This window comes from Leptonychotes weddellii, chromosome 14 (assembly GCF_054177405.1).
Source record: "Leptonychotes weddellii isolate Sample4059 chromosome 14, ASM5417740v2, whole genome shotgun sequence".
Classification (NCBI taxonomy): Eukaryota; Metazoa; Chordata; class Mammalia; order Carnivora; family Phocidae; genus Leptonychotes; species Leptonychotes weddellii.
The window spans coordinates 60,057,134-60,078,579 of record NC_138382.1 but is presented as its reverse complement, the minus strand read 5'-3'; the positions used below and the strand labels follow the sequence as shown (position 1 = coordinate 60,078,579).

Genomic DNA, 21,446 nt, shown 5'->3' with positions numbered 1-21,446 from the left:
TAATTAATTAAATCAGGCAAATTAAGGAGTGAAATATAAGAAAAGATACGGATTTTTATGAAGGAGAACTTTCTAAGAATAAAGAGACAATCTGAATTTTTAGTGGAGAAGAATTTCCTAAGAATAAAAGAAAAGAAAAATAGATTTGAATACATAAAGATTTAAATTTCTGTGCTTCAAATGAATTCTTTACGTTATTAAAAGGCAACCAGCAAAAAAGAAAGGTTATTTGAAACACATGTAACAGCATCAATGTTATTAACGATTGTTCTTAACATTTTCTAAAGTATGGAACCAGACAAAAACACAAAAGTATAGACTCCAATAGAAAGAGAGATAAAGGAAATGAATTCAATGCACAAGGGCGAAATTAAAAAATACAGTTTTTAAAAGATAAAAATGAAATTGAGAAACTCCTAAAACCAGTTATAAGACATGGGCTAAATTATATACTGATGTAATTTTATAGTTATAAATCCTTTCATTATTAAACAGGGAGAATGAAAATAACTAACATTAAATTCAAAAGGAAAAGAATGATTGCAATGGAATTTGAAAGAAATACACACTAATAATTAAGGAAAATGGACTGTGAAGGGAGATGGGATGCCATAGGATGGATAAGAGGGAAATCTTTGAATTAAATAATAGGTTTTTATTTTTATTTTTTTTAAAAGATTTTATTTAGAGAGAGAATGCATGTGCAGGGGGTAGGGACAGAGGGGGAGAGAGAGAGAGGATCTCAAGCAGGCTCTGTGCTGAACATGGAGCCTGATGCGGGGCTTGATCTCACAACCCTATGATCATGACCTGAGCCAAAACCAGAAGTTGGACACTTAACTGATGGGGCCAGCCAGGTGCCCCTACCATAATAGATTTTTAAAATATAAGTTAAAAAAATGAAAAAACAGAATTCTTCTTTTTTTTTTTTTAAGATTTTATTTATTTATTTGACAGAGAGAGACACAGTGAGAGAGGGAACACAAGCAGGGGGAGTGGGAGAGGGAGATTCAGGCTTCCCGTTGAGCAGGGAGCCCGATGCGGGGCTCGATCCCAGGACCCTGGGATCATGACCTGAGCCAAAGGCAGACGCTTAACAACTGAGCCACCCAGGTGCCCCAAAACAGAATTATTTTAAGAAGCTATAACAAAGTATATAGAGGACTTAGGTTTTTCAAGGAATAATAAAACACTATACATAAGTTTGTGCACATAAATTAAAAATTGGTGATATTCAAACAATGAATCATGGAACACTACATCTGAAACTAATGATGTAGTGTATGGGGATTAACATAACAATAAAAAAATAAAAATAAAAAAATCGGTGATATTAGGTATGATTTTCTATGAAAATTAAATTTTTTTAATGAATCAAAAAAGTAGAAATGCAAGTGTATAATTACTTATAAAAAGTGGAAAATGTTATCTGAGCATTAATTACCCCCCAAATGACTGAGGGATCGATGAAACTCTCCTAAACTTTTCAGAAACAGTAATTCTATACCATATAACTTGGCCCAAATAATGGAAGGCTAAATAATTTGTATTATCAAACTACTACAAGTTGCCAACTTGATAGCTATTACCAAAAAACAGATAATAAACTATGACAGCAAATATACTACCAATCCATATTCAAAAGAATGGACTGTCAAAACAAGCAGAGTTTATCCTAGGTATGCAGAAGGGCTTAAAATTAGATATAATCTATCAACATAATAAATTATTTCATTGTAACAAATAGGAAAAATTTACATGGTTACTTAGCAGAAGATAAAAATGCCGTTCATCATCATTTAAAACACATTTTCAATAAAATTCTGAGAAACTCATATTGATAACTGACATAGTAAAACAGATGTCCTTATTAAACCTGCAACCACTTACGGAAACAATATAAGCAGTCTTATTAAATCTGGGAAGAGAAAAGGGTGCCCGGAATCATCCATATTGCTTAGTATTGCTCTCAAAGCTGGAGCACTTGTAAGAAATCATAAGATTAGAGCTCTGGGGATTTAAAATATCATCATTGGTAGATTACATGTCTACCCCAAAATGGAATGAATCTAAGAGAGTTAAGAGTTAACTAACGTCATAAGAATACCAAATAAAAAACTTTTCCATATACAGTGACAGAATATATAGTGAAAAATCACAATCAGAAGGCCTATGGAAAATATAAAATATGTAAGAATAACCTCAAACAGCAGTGTCTGGAAACTGTGTTACACAAACTACAAAATGTTAGAGACATAATATTTTTATAAAATTTTATCAAAATATAAGTTCTCTCTAGATATATGTATAGGTAAAATGCCATCTTATTTAATACCCTAAAAGAGATTTTCTTTTTGCCCCTCTTTTGGAAGTAGGAAGTGATTCTAGAGCTTATGTGGAAGAATATGTACACAAAAATCATGAAAATAAGATTGAAAGCGAAGAGTGATAAAGAATAGTAAAGAGAAAGTAGCTCTACGGGGTTTTAAAATATATATTAAAACTACAAAAATGAAGAGTTTGCAAGTACTGCTGTATAGATCAAGATGACCGAATAGATCCCCAAGCTTATGAGTTTCATGTATTACTAAGGAAGCATTGCAGGTCAGCTGAGAAGAAAAGATTTATTCAATTTATAATATAGAAAAATTGGCTGGCTCCTTGGTAAAAACAAATGAAACAAAATGAAATTCTTGTGTCTTTAATTCACACCAGACACCGAAGATCAATTCTTTGTAGTTTTTAAAATATAAATTAAAAAAAATGAAACCATTAAAAATTAGACGAGCATATAGTTAAAATATGTGAATGTTAACCAGTTGCAGAACTTAAGTATAAAAGAGGTAGAAATAAAATCAGTAGATTAGACTATATAAAAATTAAATAATGTTTACCCAAAATAACATAAGCAAACAATAGAAAAGAGAATATTAACAGGGAACAGAATCTCCAATGATTATCACAGCCAAAATGATAATTTTCTTAATTTGTAAAGAACCATCCCTAAATAAGGGATATTGAGTCCCACACGGTCATTACATTTGAACCACAAATTTGGCTCTGATTTTCCTCTTCATTGCAGCACAACAAAGTCGGGGCAGTCATTTGGCACATATTGTGCAAAAAGAAAGAAACAACCGATTTCTCAGGAAAAATTGCTTTTGCCGGCACAGGGGTTTAAAAGAAATTTCAGGGAGGAGGCATGGTGGTGAAGTGTTTTGGAGCACACAGAGTCTGCCACATACCTACAGGGTGACCTCAAGAATGCTGACTGTGGGTGACTTCCCCATAGTTGTGCCTCAGCACTCTTGTTTGTAAGCGGGAATGAAGACAGTACCCCTCAGTGCATAGGATTAAGTCAGTCAATACACGGAAAGCACTTGGAATCATGCCTGGCATATTACATGCTGAATAAATGTGAGCAATTATTACATGGGAAATATAGACTAAAGATTCTAGCAGTGGTGCCAGTAGAATCATTACAAAACAAATAAATGTGCACATGAGTGGGGACACACACACACACACACACACACATACACACACACACACAGCCTACGTTAAGTCTTAGTCTTGATTTTCCATTCTATTTGCATTCTGCCTCCTTCATCTATTCCAAAGATAACATGAAGGGGCCAGGCCCCAAATTGACACAGTGATTTGAGGGAGGGAATGAAAACTCTTCTCATAATGTGCTCATTTAAAGATGGAACCAAAAGAATACATAAAATGGAGACAGATTGCTGAATCTGATTGCTTAATCCATGAAAGAGGGACTCTAATTTACTATTTTAGTTTATTTTTAAAGATTTTATTTATTTGAGGGAGAGAGAGAATGTGAGAGAGAGAGCATGAGGATGGGGAGGGGCAAAAGGAGAGGGAGAAGCAGACTCCCCGCTGAGCAGGAAGCCTGACGTCGGACTCGATACCGGGACTCTAGGATCATGACCTGAGCCGAAGGCAGATGCTTAACCGACTGAGCCACCCAGGTGCCCTAATTTACTATTTTATACTTCAGAGCCATAAATGTTCTGCAAACTGAAGGAAGGTGCTCCAAGCAAGTGATAAAAGTCACAGTTGGCATTAACTAAAATATCAGAAGTTTTTCAAGGTATTGGGGCACCTGGGTGGCTCAGTTGGTTAAGCGACTGCCTTTGGCTCAGGTCATGATCCCAGGGTCCTGGGATCAAGCCCCGCATCGGGCTCCCTACTTGACAGGGGGCCTGCTTCTCCCTCTCCCTCTGCCGCTCCCACTGCTTGTGCTCTCCTGCTCTCTCTCTGCCAAATACATAAATAAAATCTTAAAAAAAAAAGTGTTTCAAGGTATTGATACACTGACAAAATAACATGAGATAACAAGAGATATAGTTTAGCATTATTTATAATGTATCATATGTTCAGTGTCATAAACAGGTATCATTTAGTGACTTATGTCAATTTCAAGGCAGCACAATTACATTTTTCTTGAAATATGTGGTAATGCAAATAACATTCTTTCATTTCCCTACAACAGAGCGCCATTGCTCCACCTTTCAGAAGCCCAGAGGTGTCATTGCCTCCCCGCCCAGCTGTGGCAAGCAGCCCGCCAGACCTGGGACGATTTGTCAACTCAGCTGCCACCGAGGATTCATTTTATCAGGCGTCAGAGAAGAAGTGAGATGCACCACCTCTGGAAAGTGGAGTGCCAAAGTTCAGACAGCTGTGTGTAAAGGTAGTTCCCCTACGTTGGTCAGGTTGAAGACAAAATTCCTGAATAATGACATGTTGCTACAGTGTGGGGCTGTCCCTCTGCAGCTTTTGCTGCAAATCATGATAAAGTGGTAGGTGTTATCCTAATCTACTCTGTGAGGATTTCTGTTTCAAAATGATGGATTTACAAAGTCCAGTTATAATATGATCCAGTTATAATCCAATATAATATACAATTATATTATCCAGGCAATGACAGAAGAAATAAAATATAAGGATGATATTAAAGCTGGAAATCAGTTAAGTTTTCCATCAGGAGATGAAAATCTTTGAGAAATTTCTGGCCCATATAAAGCCTGTGGGACTGAGCGCCTGGGTGGCTTAGTTATTAAGCATCTGCCTTTGGCTCAGGTAATGATCCTGGAGTCTGGGGATTAAGCCCTGCATTGGGCTCCCTGCTCAGTGGGGAGTGCTTCTCCCTCTGCTCCTCCCCATCTCCCCCCAGCTCATGTTCTCTCCCCACTACCTCTCTCTTAAATAAATAAATAAATAAATAAATAAATAAATAAATATCTTGAAAAAAATAAAGCCTGTGCAACTGAATGAATTTAAAAAGAATCAAGTTATCAGCACTTTGTTTTTGTTTTTTTAGAGGGTGGGGGACAGGCAGAGGGTGAGGGAGAGAGAGAGAATCCCAAGCAGGCTTCATGCTCAGTGTGGAGCCCAACACAGGGCTCTATCCCATAACCCTGAGATCATGACCCAAGCCGAAACCAAGAGTCAGACACAACCAACAGAGCCACCCAGGTGCCCCAAGAATCAAGTTATCAGCCATTTGAAACCCGCATCCCATTACTTTCACAGGAGGACATTGCCATCTTATTTGCAACCAGAATAGACTTCTATGAAAAAAGGGGTACTGAGAACAAGAAAGAGTTCAGAAAAGTAAAAGCATCAGAAGTATCTCTAAGAGAAGGATAAATAAAATAGAACAGATGTTGTTGAAGAACCAAATTGAGAGTTCCCTCAGAATGGAAAAATAATAAACAACGAACTTGAATATCCCAAGTGATCAAACCAAAAAGATGGGAGTTAAGAGATACCAATGATAGGAAAAAGCCCCAATGTCCATTTAAGAAAGAGTTCCAGAAGGAGAGAGGGAAGGGGATGGAAGAGAAGAATTTTCTTACCAATAGAAGGATGTTTCTCTGAGCTAAACTTGAAATGTGAGATCAGTTATAGCCCCTGATTATAAAGCAGGCATATTTTCACGACTGGTGAACTTTCTGAGGTCCAGAGTTTAACAAGAAAATCTTAAATCAGTTTCCAGAGAGAAAAGAGAAATTGCACAAAAGAAGCAAGAACCAGACTTACATGATACTTCTCATTTACAACTATAAATGCCAGAAGGAAATATAGCAATGTCCAAAGAATACAGAAAGAAAATAGGAACTTTAATTCCCAATCCAGTTAAGCTGTTATTCAAGTGTGAATGGAAAATCAACTACTTTTTTAGATTTTCAGAGTCAATATGCTAATGCATATTATGGGGGAAAAGTGTCCAAGTATCAGCCCCTCCAAGAAAAAGAAAATATAAATTGTATAAAGTTTTCAAGAAACAAGAAGATATGAGACACAGATTTTATCAACTCAGATGTATTCAGCTGCAAGTTACAGAAGACCTAATTTAACATAACTTAAAATAAGGGTACTTTTATGTTATATATAAGAACTTAGCTCTACAGTGACTGATGTGGATATGTTTAATGTTACCACCTCTAACTCAGTATCTGTATTGCAGAGTTTCATGCTGAAAAAAATACCATTGGCTTCAATTTGGTGTTTTGACAGTGCGTTTTAGCACTGCTAATTAATTCCACTTGACAGCCTTGTTTTCAAGTGTAGTTCCTTCCAGCCACAGTCAACATTTATTTTTTGTTTCTTTATTTCATTAAAAAATATTTACCAAGCTTCTGGTGTATGCCAGGCACTATTTAACACAATGGGACAAGAGATATCCTGGCCTTCAATAAATGTGAATTCTGTGGGGGGGAGAAAATTCAATTTCAAAATGGTGTGTTGAGTTTTATGGTCAGGAAGGATGGAGGGCTGTGGGGGCCTGTGGAGGGAGCAGTTCCTGAGGACCTTGTGTCTAAGCTGAGAAAGGACAAGGAGGAGTTATCTAGGTAAAGAAGGGAGAGGGCATTGACTCAGGCACATAAAAGAACCTAGGCAAAGACCCAGGTGCAAGAAAGACCATGGAGTTTGCATGGAAATGAGAGCATCCAGCATGGAGAGTAAGTTCCGGTCAGGCGACCATAAGCGATGAAGCTAAGAGGTCAGCAGGTACCAGGTCAGGAAGGGCCTCATAAGCCATGCTGAACGCAGTCGCATATTCCAAATGAATCCGGTATTGGGATGTAAAAAATGAGTCACAGAGTATTCGCGTATTTTTACCTCTTTCTTAAATGACTTAGAATTATGTATCAATTGACTCATTGATTTGTGCATTTTCTGAGTCAGATGTGGAGGCTCCTCAAATCAGCTGTCCTAAGGACATAGAGGCTAAGACTCTGGAACAGCAAGACTCCGCTAATATCACCTGGCAAATCCCAACAGCTAGAGACAACTCTGGGGAAAAGGTAAGGTTTGTGCGAATATTTGTATCCTTTTCAAATGGATTCTAAATGCACTGCAAGTATGCATGATATTGAAGATTTACTAATACACTAATGATAGTACTCTCTATATAAACTGTACTCATAAATATTAATGCCTCATTAGATAGAAGAATGATCAGCCTTGAGTTTTTAACTAGAAATCTCAGATAAAAATCTCTAAAATGCAAACTCTTATTCCATGGATTTGTTGTATTATGTATCCACTAAGATTACTTGACTAGGAATTCTTTGCCCCTTACTAGGCTCTGATGATCTTTCAAGGAAAAAAAGATGTGGAAACAATCTAAATTCCTGTTTATGAACATATCTTTTAAAATATGAGCCCTAAATGATCGCATGTTACAAAGGAGAGATCAGTTTTTAATTCAGCTTTCTCTAACACAGTATTTTGCTCAGAATACAATATTTCAACATTATATATACAGTAGCTTGAGATAATTATCCATCAGATGTTGTTAGAAAAGGAATTCATTTAGGATTTAACTCCCCTTGAATTTACACGTATTCACATACATTAAGGTGCTTTTATGGTATATTGTTTTCACAACTCCATGTAAACTTGTATAAATCGTGCCAGCCAGGATTTATCAGGGTGGGGGGCCACAACGCACACACAAAAACTGTTCTGATCGTTGTGTTGAATATACTTAGGGTAGCTTTTTAAAAAATTAACTGTAGTGATCATGCTGTATATTACATTACCAGCATTTATTTATTTTATAAATGGAAGTTTGTACTTTGTGACCCCCTTTACCCCATTTCATCCCCCTCCCCCACCCCCACCCTCACCTCTGACAACCACCACCTGTTCTCTGTATCTAGGAGTTTGTTTCTTTGTTTTCTTAGATTCCACATTAAATAGAGCTCATATGGTATTTTTCTTTAGGTAACTAAGGACAAGGTAACTTTTAAATCTGAATTTAGAAGTGCAAATGTGACTTCTAGGGCTAAAGGGACTGTAGGTGATGTACAAGTTGAATGATTAGTCCATCGTGTGTGGTTTCTACTTTCCATTAAAAGGCCCATGAAAACATGCGTTGTTGTTACCTTCATCAGGATCATCAACAAGCCTCCACAGGCTCCCACAGTCCTCTGTCCTTCCTGACCATAAAACCCAATATGCCATTTTGAAATTGAATGTTCTCCCCCCAGCAGAATACAGGGACATATTTCAGAATCTAATGAGAGTTCACACTAAATGTAGCACCTGTGTGTTGAAATATTTTTTAGAAGTACAATTGAAAAGACAAATATATTTGGCTACAAAAGTATTTTTAAATTTGTATTTTAGAAAATTCCTAAATTAAAAGACAAAGAGCAAACTTGAGAAAAATGCTTCAATGCTTGCAAAAATGCTTGTTAGAAGGTTAGAATATTTATTACCTACACATTAATATAAATGTATTCTATCATAATTTTCAAATGGACTAAGAAGGCAAACATGTAATTCAAAAAGAAAGAATACATTTATATCTTGCAAACATATGAGAATTTAATCTTAGTCTAAGGCATTAAGAAATTGTGAATTAAAAAAATGACTTGTCGTCATATTTTTGAGTTACCAAAAAATAATGGTATTTAATATAGGGCAGAGAACTTAGAGTGGGAACTTTAACACTGATACTATCAAATACTGACAAATGGGAATGCAAGTTATTACCATGTTTTGGGAAAGAAATTTTGTATTATCTATCAATAGAATGGGACCATTTGGGGCCAATTTACATGTCCTTCAATAGATTTTCTGAAATTAGCATATATTTATTCTATAGAAAATCATGGAGACATTTAAGTGTCTTCTTAAGTTCTAAAGACTATGTAACAGCATGAAGAATGTTTTAAGATATTATGTTTAAAAAACAAGGAACAACATTTCATATGTATACCAACTGTATAAACTATGTAAATAGAATAATAATCTGGAAAGAAACACAACAAAAGGCTGTGCCTGATTTTTTTTTCCTATTTGCTATACGTATGAAATATTGTATCGTTTTTAATTTCACCTTTCCTAATAATATTTAAGTAAAAAAAAAAGTACCATTGCTATTAACTTTAACTTTCAAAATATTCATTTATCTCTAAAAGGTATCAATCCATGTTCATCCAGCTTTCACCCCACCTTACCTTTTCCCGATTGGAGATGTGGCTATCACATATACAGCAGTTGACCTCTCCAGCAACCAAGCCAGCTGCACTTTCCATGTCAAGGTTATTGGTAAGTCGTGAAATTACTTGGGTGGGTTTGTGAAGATCATCCAGCCCTCCAAGGGCTTTGTTGCCCCCTTATCTTCAACAGCTCCCTCCCACTGATTCTCCCTATGGGCCTTGAAACCTGCTCAAGCCCCTCCCTCTCTGAAACCTACATACTCTTTATGTATCGCTGTCTCTCTTTGATTTCTTCCAATATGAGCCTTTTGAAAAGTCCCCAGGGGTTGCCATCTGTTTTGTCTCAAGGGCCATGTATTTTCAAAGTCACTCAATGTGTCTGGCTCTTGTCGCCTTCACTCATATGAACTACTGTCACCAGGGTTACCAGTTGTCTCTAGAGTACTCCTACTGCACACTTTTTAGTTCTTATTTTACATAATCTTTCCTTAGATTTAAAAAAAAGTTTTTTTAAAGATTTTTTCATTTATTCATCTGAGAGAAAGAGAGCGCATGTGAGTGAGAGCATGAGCAGGGCGAGGGTCAGAGGGAGAGGGAGAAGCAGACTCACCACCGAGCAGGGAGCCCGATGTGGGGCTCGAACCCAGGACCCTGGGATCACGACCTGAGCCAAAGGCAGACGCGTAACCGACTGAGCCATCCAGGTGCCCTCGATTTTACATTATTAACCACAGTCTACTTATTGTAACTTTCTCCTTCTCTAGCTTATCTGACACCAGTCTTTCTTGATTCCCCAACCCTTTGTTCTCATTTCTTCTTCTTTATCTCTTTCCTACATGGCTTCTCTTCCTCAGACCAACTTTCAAATGTGGCTCATCCTCAGGGTTCTAGCCTCGTCCTCTTCTCTTTCTCTTTCTGTAGTTTTCCCAGTGATTTTGATAGAAATCTGACCACTTTCAGATTTCTATCTCAATCTCTTTTCTGAAGTTCAAACCAATATATAGAACTGCCTACTGAGCTTTCCATGTAGATGTCTTACAGGCATTTCAAACTCACCCAAACCTAGTATATTTCTCAGCTCAGAAAATGGCACAGCCAATCACCTACCTACCAGGCAAAAATCTGGAAGTCATCCTTGACTCCTTTCCTTCCATCACCAACATCCAATCAGTTATCAAGTTCTGCTGGTTTCATCTACTTATTGTCTCTGAAATCTGTCCTAGTGTCTTCATCCTTACAACCACTGCTATAGATCAGTCCTTTTTTCGGGGGGCTGGGGGGCGCTGGTTTGCTGCTCCATCTCCCAATTCGTCTTTGTATTTTCAATCAATTCAGTAGATATTCAGTAGATATCAGATACCCACCACCAAGATGTAATACGTGGAGAAATAGGATATGTAGCAGTCTGTAGTGGTCAAGAGCACAGACTCTGAGCCCAATCTGAGTCCACTCTCCCACTTAAAGTCAGTGTGAACAGTAGCCTTTTGTGCCTCAGATTCTTCATCCAAAAATATAATTAATTAACATATTACATCACAGGGTTATTGTGAGGTTTTTAATTAGTTAAAATTCATAAACTACTTGAACTGGTGCCTGACACATGTTAAGCTCTATATAAACATATTGACATTTTGCTATATTCGTCTCATATATTTTAATATGTTTGTTTAAAAATTGAACACATTAAATTCATTTTATTTCAAGAATTTTACATAACTTCTTGAAATAACTAATGTATATCAGACTGGCTCCTTACCTTAGAAATTACAGGTTTGGGTAAAAGTAGATAAAAAACGATGCAAGTAAAAATCAGCCTAATTCATTTCATAGTGCTTAGGTTTTTTCATTGCTTGTTCAGTGTTGTTTTAAACATGAACTTTGCCAGTCATATGAAAAATATGCTGGATTTGTTTTCTATAATACTGTGATTTTAGACATGGAACTGTGGTTCAAGCATTTGCCAAGTTTTAATTTTTCACAATGAAGAGTCAGCCTGGTGAAATGTAAAATGTGTACTCAAGGGTCTAGCTAGACACTGGATTTTCAAATTATGAAAGAGAGATGAAATGGGAAAGAAGAGGGAGCAGGAGAAGGTGAGAGAAAGGGGGAGAAAGAGAAGGGGGGGCAGAGAGAGACAGAGACAGAGAGAGATAGAGAAAATATTTGAAAGCCCACATTTTCTCGTTTCCTCAGATGACAGGGTGTGGGTATCTTACTGATAAGTGAGAGGAAGCAGGAATGCTTTTGCTCAGCGTTCCAGGGAATGCTGCCTCACTTGCTCTGAAATAGGCTTTCTCTCTCCTTTGGAGACCGTCAGTACCTCCCGTGCTTTTGACAGTAATTGACTGAGTCTTGGTGCTCTCTTGTGCCTGCAGCTCAGCTTTAAAATGTTTGTCCAGAATCAGGTAAGTTTAGAAAATCTTGGAAATACCTATTTGCAGTTTCTTTTGGGAAAACAGTAAATGCTGCCAGATTTGTCAGTTTAACTCTGAATTGACTTGATTCAGCACCCTTCAAGTGCACAGAACTCCAATGAGCATTTCTTCATGTTTTTCTTTATTCAGCAACTTTTTTTGAGCATGAGTTACGGACCAGGTGCTGTGCTCTGCAGTGAAAAGCTAACTGTGAGCAAGAGAGACTTCGTCACGGGTCAACAGAATTTATAGTCTCAAAAAGTAGTAAACCAAAGGCACTGCGCTAATGAAATGACAAGCATGAGGAAAAGAGAAAAGACTTAGCATAAAACAGAAATCTATATATCCTCACAGATAACAGCTCATTTAATTTCCGAGTATGTGTTTTTGTATATCATGTAGAGAGATACCTTGGTCTTAATGCACATGATTGCAACCTTCTAGCGTAATAACCTCAGATAAGTCCCTTAAATTTGCCTAGCGTGAGATTTGGTCATTTCACTCCTCTGCTTCTCTGGGAAGGTTCTCTTCACTTCCTGGTCGATCAGCTCAACTACTCTGGGTGGAATGCCCACCACATCCAGAATTGCCTTTTTAAAAAATCTTTTATTTTGTTTTAAAACTTTATTTATTTATTTATTTACTTGGGGGCGGGGGGAGAGATAGCGAGTGATCAGGGGAGGGGCAGAGGGAGAAGGAGAGAGAATGTCAAGCAGACTCCATGCTGAGTGTGGAGCCCCACTAGGGGCTCAATCTCACAACCCTGAGATCATGACCTGAGCCAAAACCAGGAGTTGGACACTTAACCGACTGAGCCACCCAGGTGCCCCCAGAATTGGCTTTTACATAGCTGTGCTCAGGGTGATTTTAGGAACCTAGTATTTCTTCTTTAACAGGGAGAGGGCAGCATAACAAGAATCAGCTCTTTCGGGCGCCTGGGTGGCTCAGTTGGTTAAGCGACTGCCTTCGGCTCAGGTCATGATCCTGGAGTCCTGGGATCGAGTCCTGCATCGGGCTCCCTGCTCTGCGGGGAGTCTGCTTCTGCCTCTGACCCTCCCCCCTCTCATGCTCGCTGTACCTCATTCTCTCTCTCAAATAGATAAATAAAATCTTAAAAAAAAAAAAAAAAAGAATCAGCTCTTTCTTTTGTCTTGAGACCAGGATTACAACAAATCTCATTGTCAAGGGGGGCTCCAGGGCCAGCTTAACAAGGTCAAGGTTCTCTGCTAGCACAAGTAGACTTCAGTTCTCTTCTGCACACCCCCTTGTCATTTTTGAATATCAGTTGTAACTTCTTTCTCTGCTTTCCTGTTTTTTAGATGTAGAACCACCTAGCATAGACTGGTGCAGATCCCCACCTCCGATTCAAGTCTCAGAGAAGGAGTATCCTGCAACGTGGGATGAGCCTCAGTTCTCAGACAACTCAGGTGCAGATGCAGAGACTTTGTGGTCAGCATGGTTAACACTGAATTGTATTTCATTTTTAAAAGCTTTTAAAAAGGATAAAAGAAATGAAAAGCAAATTGCATCTTGTCTAAGTAGAATGAATATTCATATAAGGTAATATGTTTTAATGCTAGGATAATTATATAATTTAATATTACTAATCTTACCTATCCATGGGGTTCCCTTCATTCAGTATCCAGTGCACATTTATTAAACGTATTCATTGAGTCTCTATGTTTACATTGTCCTGAAGGCATAAACTATGCATTTTAGTAATATCGTTAGTAGAGTTCGTATTCATACTCATTTCTTCAACATTTGCCCCTAAAATCAGAAAAGTTCATAGGAAAGCAGAAAAAAAAAATGAGCAAATACAGTTGAAGTTCATGTTAAAGGTCTCACTAAAACCCAGTAAGCAACAATTAAAAAGGCAAATTAAATAAATTTCTTAATTAAATTCCCACTATTGGTGAGTGAGGGGTAGGGATAATCGGGTGATGGGCACTGAGGAGGGCACTTGATGTAATGAGCACCAGGTGTTATATACAACTGATGAATCACTGAATTCTACCCCTCAAACTAATAATATCGTATATATTAACTAAATCGAATTTAAGTAAAGAATTTTAAAAATTTTCCAATATGCCAATAGACTGGTCTACTCAAGGAAAATCATTTATTTAGCAAGAATGCCTTATTCTGATGTGGTTTTTGAGTCTAATACTTCTATGTTACAGCATAAGTATTGCATCTTTTATTTTTTTACTGGTGACCAAATCAACATAAATTGAATGCCCAGCTGGTTTGTATAAAGAGAAAATGAAAATTCAAATCAAATACAGGAACTGATAAAGTGACTGCAGACCAGTCACCCCAAAACTAGGTCCCTTCTTTCCTCTCTAGGGGCCGTATTGTTCATCACCAGGAGCCATTCACCAGGAGACCTTCTCCCTCACGGGGAGACTATAGTACGGTATACAGCCACCGATCCCTCGGGCAATAACAGAAGCTGTGACATCCACATTGTCATAAAAGGTATTCTCTTCATAAACCTCCAGAAATCTAGTTGACATTTGCCATATGTAATTACTATATTTTGTGAGAGAAAATGGACTGTGTGCAGTAGATTCGTAAAGTAAGTATACTGACAGGTCTTATTTACGTTTCTCATTGTAATTGCTTCACCTCATGATACGTAGAAATATTTTCTTCAAGAGTAGTCTTTAATTAACATGTCATTAACATTTTCACTAAAAGTACAAAATGTTACTGTCATAATTTTGAAGAGCTGAGGAGACAGACTCTGAAAATATGCTTGCTACGTAATGCTATCTAGTTTTCACTCTTATTATAGGAAGGTCACAAATAACAACCCCAAATCAGAAATAACTTAGCATTTATAAAATATATGCACAGCCTCTAATCATACAGAGGTACAGCTTTTCAGCTGTGCCCACCTAGGAACCAAGAGGCATATGTTGTCATGTTCCCACACTAAGGATTTATGATGAAAGTTTTTCTAGGAATGCTGGTGGACAGGAGGAGTACTTTTCAAAATTCAGCTTAGACTCATAGAATTTAATTTATATTAATTATATTGTTTATACCACTGTAAATAATTGTACATTTTTTTTATGCAGCTTCTCCCTGTGAAGTTCCATTTACACCTGTGAATGGGGATTTTATATGCACTCAAGATAGTGCTGGAGTTAACTGCACATTAAGTTGCTCGGAGGGCTATGATTTCACAGAAGGGTCTACTGAGAAGTATTACTGTGCTTATGAAGATGGAATCTGGAAGCCACCATACTCCACTGAATGGCCAGACTGTGCTAGTAAGTTTTAATTTCTTCCTGGACTCCTTTCCTATGTGTGTGTGTGGGTTTGTGTGTGTGTACATTTCTGAGCATTTAAGAGGAAAATGCTTTACTATAGGGATTGGGTTTCATGAGTGAAAAATGGTGCCATGAGGGGCACCTGGCTGGCTCACTTAGTAGAGCATGCAACTCTTGATCTTTGGGTCATGAGTTTGAGCGCCACACAGGGCATAGAGCTTACTTAAAAGATGGTTCATGAATTTGAAATGTTTGTGAATAAGAGAAATGTTCAGCCCTTGATTTAAAATGTTAGCCCATCAGAGTCTGGTTATTGACTGCTACAGGACAAGATTCCTTTTAAGGCAAACCCATCTTGGCCCTCTCCTTGTTATCTACCAGAAATAGACTTGTCAGCATGTTGTTCTTGATCCATAAACTTGAACTTATAGGCTCATAGTCTGCAGAGGAGCTTATATTTAAAGTAAGATCCATCATATGTGATGGGGAAAGATCAGTTACAATCTCTTTAGGTCTGATTTAGATTTAGAGCTATTCTATAATCTTAAATGTATGTATTGTTATAAAAATAGCCAGTTTTTTGTCTGGTGTAAATAAATATTCTTTGGAATGAATCTTTGATTCAGTACCATAGATGGAGCTTAAATGCCAATGTCTTGGAAAAAGAATAAAGCCCAATTACTTGAGCTATTTTTTTCCGCAAATTTGGGTAGTAATTAAAAGTTCTACAGTATCACTCACCTCTGTCACAGATTTAGACAGTAGTATTTTAATGCTGATGCTATTAGGAGTCATTGTCTCAGAATATTATGGGACATCTTGCTGTGCCTAACCATGCAAGTTTCTGATCCAAGGAGGAGTTCTCTGTGGGAATTACACTTTCAAGGATTATGATTGTCCATCATATTTAGAAAATTTTCAGTGTATATTGGTTAAAAATATAATAGAAACATATATGATACAAATTTATGTAAACATAAAAGATATCTTTGACCAAGGCAGGATTTTTCAAAAATTCCCAGAAATATAATTTAAAAATGTTTAAATCTCTTTTTCCCTTAAGTGTTTATTTTCTTAATGTGATTGCAAGCTAAAGAATAATATATCAAAGCAAACCTCATCACTGGATAACTGGGTACAGTGCTACTTGACTCATGGTTTATTACGATCAATTAATGCCTAGAAATTTTTCTTAACTGTCATCTCTTGTTTTTATAGAAATCCCACAAATCATTTTAGAATCAAAGTCCTAAGCTACATTTATTCCAAAGACAATTAAATCTTTGTGTTGAAAACACCTAACCATCTGAAACTGTTTTCTCTAACATTTTCCAGTAAAACGTTTTGCAAATCATGGGTTCAAATCCTTTGAGATGCTGTACAAAGCAACTCGTTGTGATGATACAGATCTGTTGAAGAAGTTTTCTGAAGCATTTGAGACTACCCTGGGGAAAATGGTATGTCAGCAGTATTGTTTGTCGGATTTTAAAGGATGCTGTTGAGCTTTTCATAGCCCCTTAGGGTAACCTGCCACTGGAATTCCGTGTCCTGATGATTTCCCGCCTCTCTGTAATCCAAACTTGCTCTTAATATTTAGAATTGCTCATAGGTTTTGGACTTCTGGAATGAATTATAAGTGAATCTTTATTAAAACATTTTGAGTTTTTTAAAACATTCTGAGTCAGAAAGCCAGAGAAGTGTGGGGTCCATGTGGTTTGAAAATGTCTGCTTTGTTATTTAAAGTATGACAAAAATGCCATTGTAGACTGTATTTATTTTATGATGAGATAATTGAACATTGAAAGGATTTTCTTTTTCATTCATTTTTGTTTAGGATTCTTTCACTGTTTATAGGAAAGCAAAACAATGTATTTAACTTGTGTTGAGCATCTCAAAGGAAATGTGTTATATACGTATTTGTATCCCTAACAGAGTAGTCAGCTTAGATTTTGGATAGATGCTAGGGGTAGATTCAGTGGTAAGAGATTTGATGTCCAGTGTGAGAGAAAGAGGGGAGCCAAGGAAGTAGGGTACGCAGGGACACGGATGCACAAGTGGGTACCCACGGTGGTAGAAGTGTGTCAAAGGATTTTTTCTGACTTCTATTTTCTCAGTGGAAAAAAGAGGCAGAGTGATCAGCTGAGAGAGTAAGGATGGGGAGGAGTTGTTGAGGTTTGGAAAGGGAGTTGATGGTGTAAAATAATTTTCTAGGAAAGCACAAATGAATGTGCTAAAGAAAGGTGGTAGGATTGGCAGGAAGCAGGATTGTATTTTCTCTCAAGCTGTAATTAACCACACGAGTGCATGTGAAGAGAAAGCAGAGCAATTAGTTTAACTAGGGTTATGGGTTCTACAGACAAACGATGGAAGTAGGTGCACGTGAGGGAGTGATTCCTGGTGATGAGCCATAGACTCTAAGATGGATAAACAAGGAGGTGAAGACGTCGGACTGAGAGACAGTGAAGAGGTGGTAGGGTCCATGGATTATAAATCTGATGAAGTCAAAGACTTCCGAGAGTAGGAGAGGGTGCAGTTATTGGTAATGACGAGGTCTGAGGTATGACCATGACAGCAAGGAACAAAGTAAGGCTGGAAGACTGGAGGAGAGGGGGAAAAGGAAGTGAGAAGCCAAGGTGAAGGAAGGATTAGCCAGGTGAATATAGAAATCACCAAGAATTATAACAGGGACAGTTACTGGATGTTCTTGGAATGAGGGGGTGATGCAGAATGGGGAAAGGTTGTAGGTGGCTGACACACAGAGGGGCCACCTTCTATACCATGAACTTCAGGACTGTGAGGCTCTAAGGAGGGATATGGGAGCATGATCTGGAAACAGCAGGGAAGAGTGAGGAAAATACTTCCTCCACCTCCACACCCACAGTTTAAGAAAACTGGAAAGTGGGGTGTCATTGAGAGCAAAGATGAAGGGACCATAAAGAGAGGTGAAAAAAATAATAGGAGATTCACTGATGACTGGGAGTTCCAGAGGACAGAGGAGGTTCTGAGGACTTAGAGATGGGTGGGAGATAGAGTCAGAGAAAAGGGATCTAAAGAGCCGTTAGGGGTGAAAGTTCAGAGACAAGAGATATGCTGGGGTCCTGGGCTTCTGGGGATCAGTGACATGCACAGAGAAAAAGGGCCTGAAACTAATTCTGGTGGTCCACAAGCACTGGAGGCCTTAGGAGAGGGTGTGGACGAGGGGCGGGAGTCTGTCCAGGAGCATGCAGAGCTCTAGTCCTCTCCTCCCTCCAATAGAGAGAGATGTGAAGGCCAACAGAACAAAGGGCTTATCCAGAGCACATAGAGGTGCAATTTACATTTCATACTCTTCATTTTTTATTTGCAGGTCCCATCATTTTGTAGTGATGCTGAGGACATTGATTGCAGATTAGAGGACCTGACCAAAAAATATTGCCTCGAATACAATTATGACTATGAAAATGGCTTTGCAATTGGTAATTAAATTATGCAGTGTCAAGATTGCAAGATTGATCTGCAAAATAAAATAAGTCCAGAAGAGTGGGGCAAACTAGAAAAACTAACTTTTTTTAAACCAAAACTCTTGAGATGATAAAAACTAAGAAAAATAAAGTCACATTATGATTGGGAAATTTTATTATTGATATGATATCTTAGAATAGTACCAAAGCAATTTTTATATGGCATTCAATTTAAATTATAATTAAGCCATTAATTTAAAATAGTTACACATGTAAAATATTCAGATTTCTCACCCAGAATATATTTAGATGCAATCTATTCGAGTCTGATATACCTTCTAATTGAATTTTCATGTTTTCTCCATATTATCTCTGAGCATTTTTATTAAGGTTATTTCTAACTGTGGTATGTGATTTGTTTGCTGGTGTAGCTGGCCATTTAGCTTACTGCCTTAATATTTCTGGAAGATTTCAGTAGTCACAGTTGGGTCTTTCATTAGTAAAATCATCCACCTTTCTAGTAATTATATTTGTCATTTTTATTGCATTGTTATAAAACTGTCCAACACTTCCAGAATAATGTTTTTAAATATAATAGTGATGGGGGTGCCTGGGTGGCTCAGTCAGTTAAGCGTCTGACCCTTGATTTTGGCTCAGGTTATGATCTCAGGCTTGTGAGACTGAGCCCTGTGTTGGGGTCCACACTGGGCACGGAGCCTGCTTAAAAGTCTCTCTCCCTCTCCCTCTCCCCGCTTTCTCTTTCCATCTCAAAAAAAAAAAATAATAGCGATAACAAAATAGTGTCATGGTTAAGCACATGGACTCTAAGACCAACTTCTTATGTCCAAATTCTGGCTCTACCACCTATTAGCTGTGTGGTCTTAAGCAAGTTTGTACTCTGTGCCTCAGTTTCCTCACCTATAAAAATGGGTATATGTATATATATGAGAGTACTGAACTCATAGGGCCATTCTCAGGATTAAATGAATAAGTACAAGTACACCTAAAGTCCTTGGAAGGTTATCTGAGACAATATTGACATTACAGCAGACATCCTTTTTGTTTCTGACACTAATCATATGCATAATATTTTTAGTGACTTAGCATTTAGAGTGATGTTGACATTTGCTTTACACTTTTTAAATTTTAAAAAATATTTCTGCATATATGTTTATTGCAAAAATTGGAAAAATGCTAAAACCCAAAGAAGGAAATCAAGATAACCCACACAATCCCATAAATAATTCTGTTAATATACTAATATATGTATTACTATATATACATTAACATATATACATATAACTGTACATACGTATGTATATACGCCCATACTACTTTGTAAACTTTAATTTTTAGTTAACATTATATTGAGGACATTTTTCTGTCACTAAATATTATACTTCAATTTCAGTGGCCACATATTAATCAGTCAATTTGCCATAACTTATGTAAACAATTTCCTACTGGTAGACTTTTTTTCCATTTTTAACTCTTATGTAAAACTTCTCAGTGAAAATTTTGGACGTTAAAGTGTTAGAAAAACGTGAAGTGGCGTTGGCAGTGGCTTGTCTAGAATAACAATGACTCTTCTGTCACACATGACACAGGCTTCCCCTCCCAGATTATTGAGGCAGATTGTTGAGGGTATAAGGATGCACCTAGAGGGAGTCAGGTGTCATCATAAGGCTTTGAGATGGGTGGTATTTGTCATCTAATAAGGATCAAAAGGGCAGTTTCTTAGAATCATATGTGGACACGTGGTACAATTGATCTTAAGAGATAAGTCTTCCTCCTTGAATATCTTTACAGTAGGGAGTCACAAAATTAGCGTAATATTTCAAACAACACCTTGGCAAGTCATAACGTATTAAAAACAAAGGGCCAATAAATATATTAAAATGGTTTGACTTCATAATAGTCATGTAATTCAAGTTAAAACTAAAATGAGATGCCCTTTTTGACCTGTCAGATTAACAAATTCAAATAAGAATCATAATACCCAAAATTGGCAAGAGTATAAGGAAAAAAAATCATACTCATAGATTGTATGCAGGGGAGAAATTGAAGAGCAATTGACAATATGTATCAAAAAGATGAAAAAAACTCAAACCCAGAAATTTAATTCTAAGAATATTTCTCAAGATAAAAATCATGCCAGTATGCAGAGATATACTACATTTTATAAATTCTAAGGTGTACATTTTTATTTGGACATCTCTGAAATTGGAATATATCTTCTCATTGATGGTGCCTTACATTTTATGAAATCCTCTATGCACAAGGATGTTCTAGAATTTTGAAATAACCTAAAAGTTTGGAAAGAGAAACCTGGTTAGTTTGTGGTATAGCCATAGAAGAGAATATTATGAAACCATTTGACACAGAAATGCCATAATATATCATTGAGAAAATTAGAGAAAGATTACTAAATAATATACACATAGTATAATTGTTTGTTAAAGGTATGATATGTTTATTTCTATTCCAGTGATTCATGTATCTATGTATGCATTAACATATATGTGTGTGTTTATATATTCATAGAAGAAAATCTTGCCTAAAATGTTCTAGGCATTATTTCTATATGGTGGAATTGTAGGTAATCAAAAAGTTTTTTGTCTTGGCTCATCTGGTTTTTTTTTAAATTTTTTATTGTTATGTTAATCACCATACATTACATCATTAGTTTTAGATGTAGTGTTCCATGATTCATTGTTTGTGCATAACACCCAGTGCTCCATGCAGAACGTGCCCTCTTTAATACCCATCACCAGGCTAACCCCTCCTCCCACCCCCCTCCCCTCTAGAACCCTCAGTTTGTTTTTAAGAGTC

The 21,446-nt window shown here is 37.1% G+C and overlaps 1 protein-coding gene across 1 annotated transcript in view; it reads left to right on the top strand.

Annotated features, from left to right (window-relative positions):
* Positions 1-21,446, top strand: part of SVEP1 (sushi, von Willebrand factor type A, EGF and pentraxin domain containing 1) — a 176,449-nt gene that overhangs the window by 59,457 nt on the left and 95,546 nt on the right. Inside the window, exons 7-14 of the mRNA XM_081804083.1 lie at positions 4,514-4,711; positions 7,213-7,331; positions 9,459-9,588; positions 13,213-13,320; positions 14,243-14,374; positions 14,980-15,174; positions 16,510-16,631; positions 18,521-18,629. Of these exons, the coding sequence (XP_081660209.1) occupies positions 4,514-4,711; positions 7,213-7,331; positions 9,459-9,588; positions 13,213-13,320; positions 14,243-14,374; positions 14,980-15,174; positions 16,510-16,631; positions 18,521-18,629 (1,113 nt within the window). The remainder of the gene's footprint in view (positions 1-4,513; positions 4,712-7,212; positions 7,332-9,458; positions 9,589-13,212; positions 13,321-14,242; positions 14,375-14,979; positions 15,175-16,509; positions 16,632-18,520; positions 18,630-21,446) is intronic.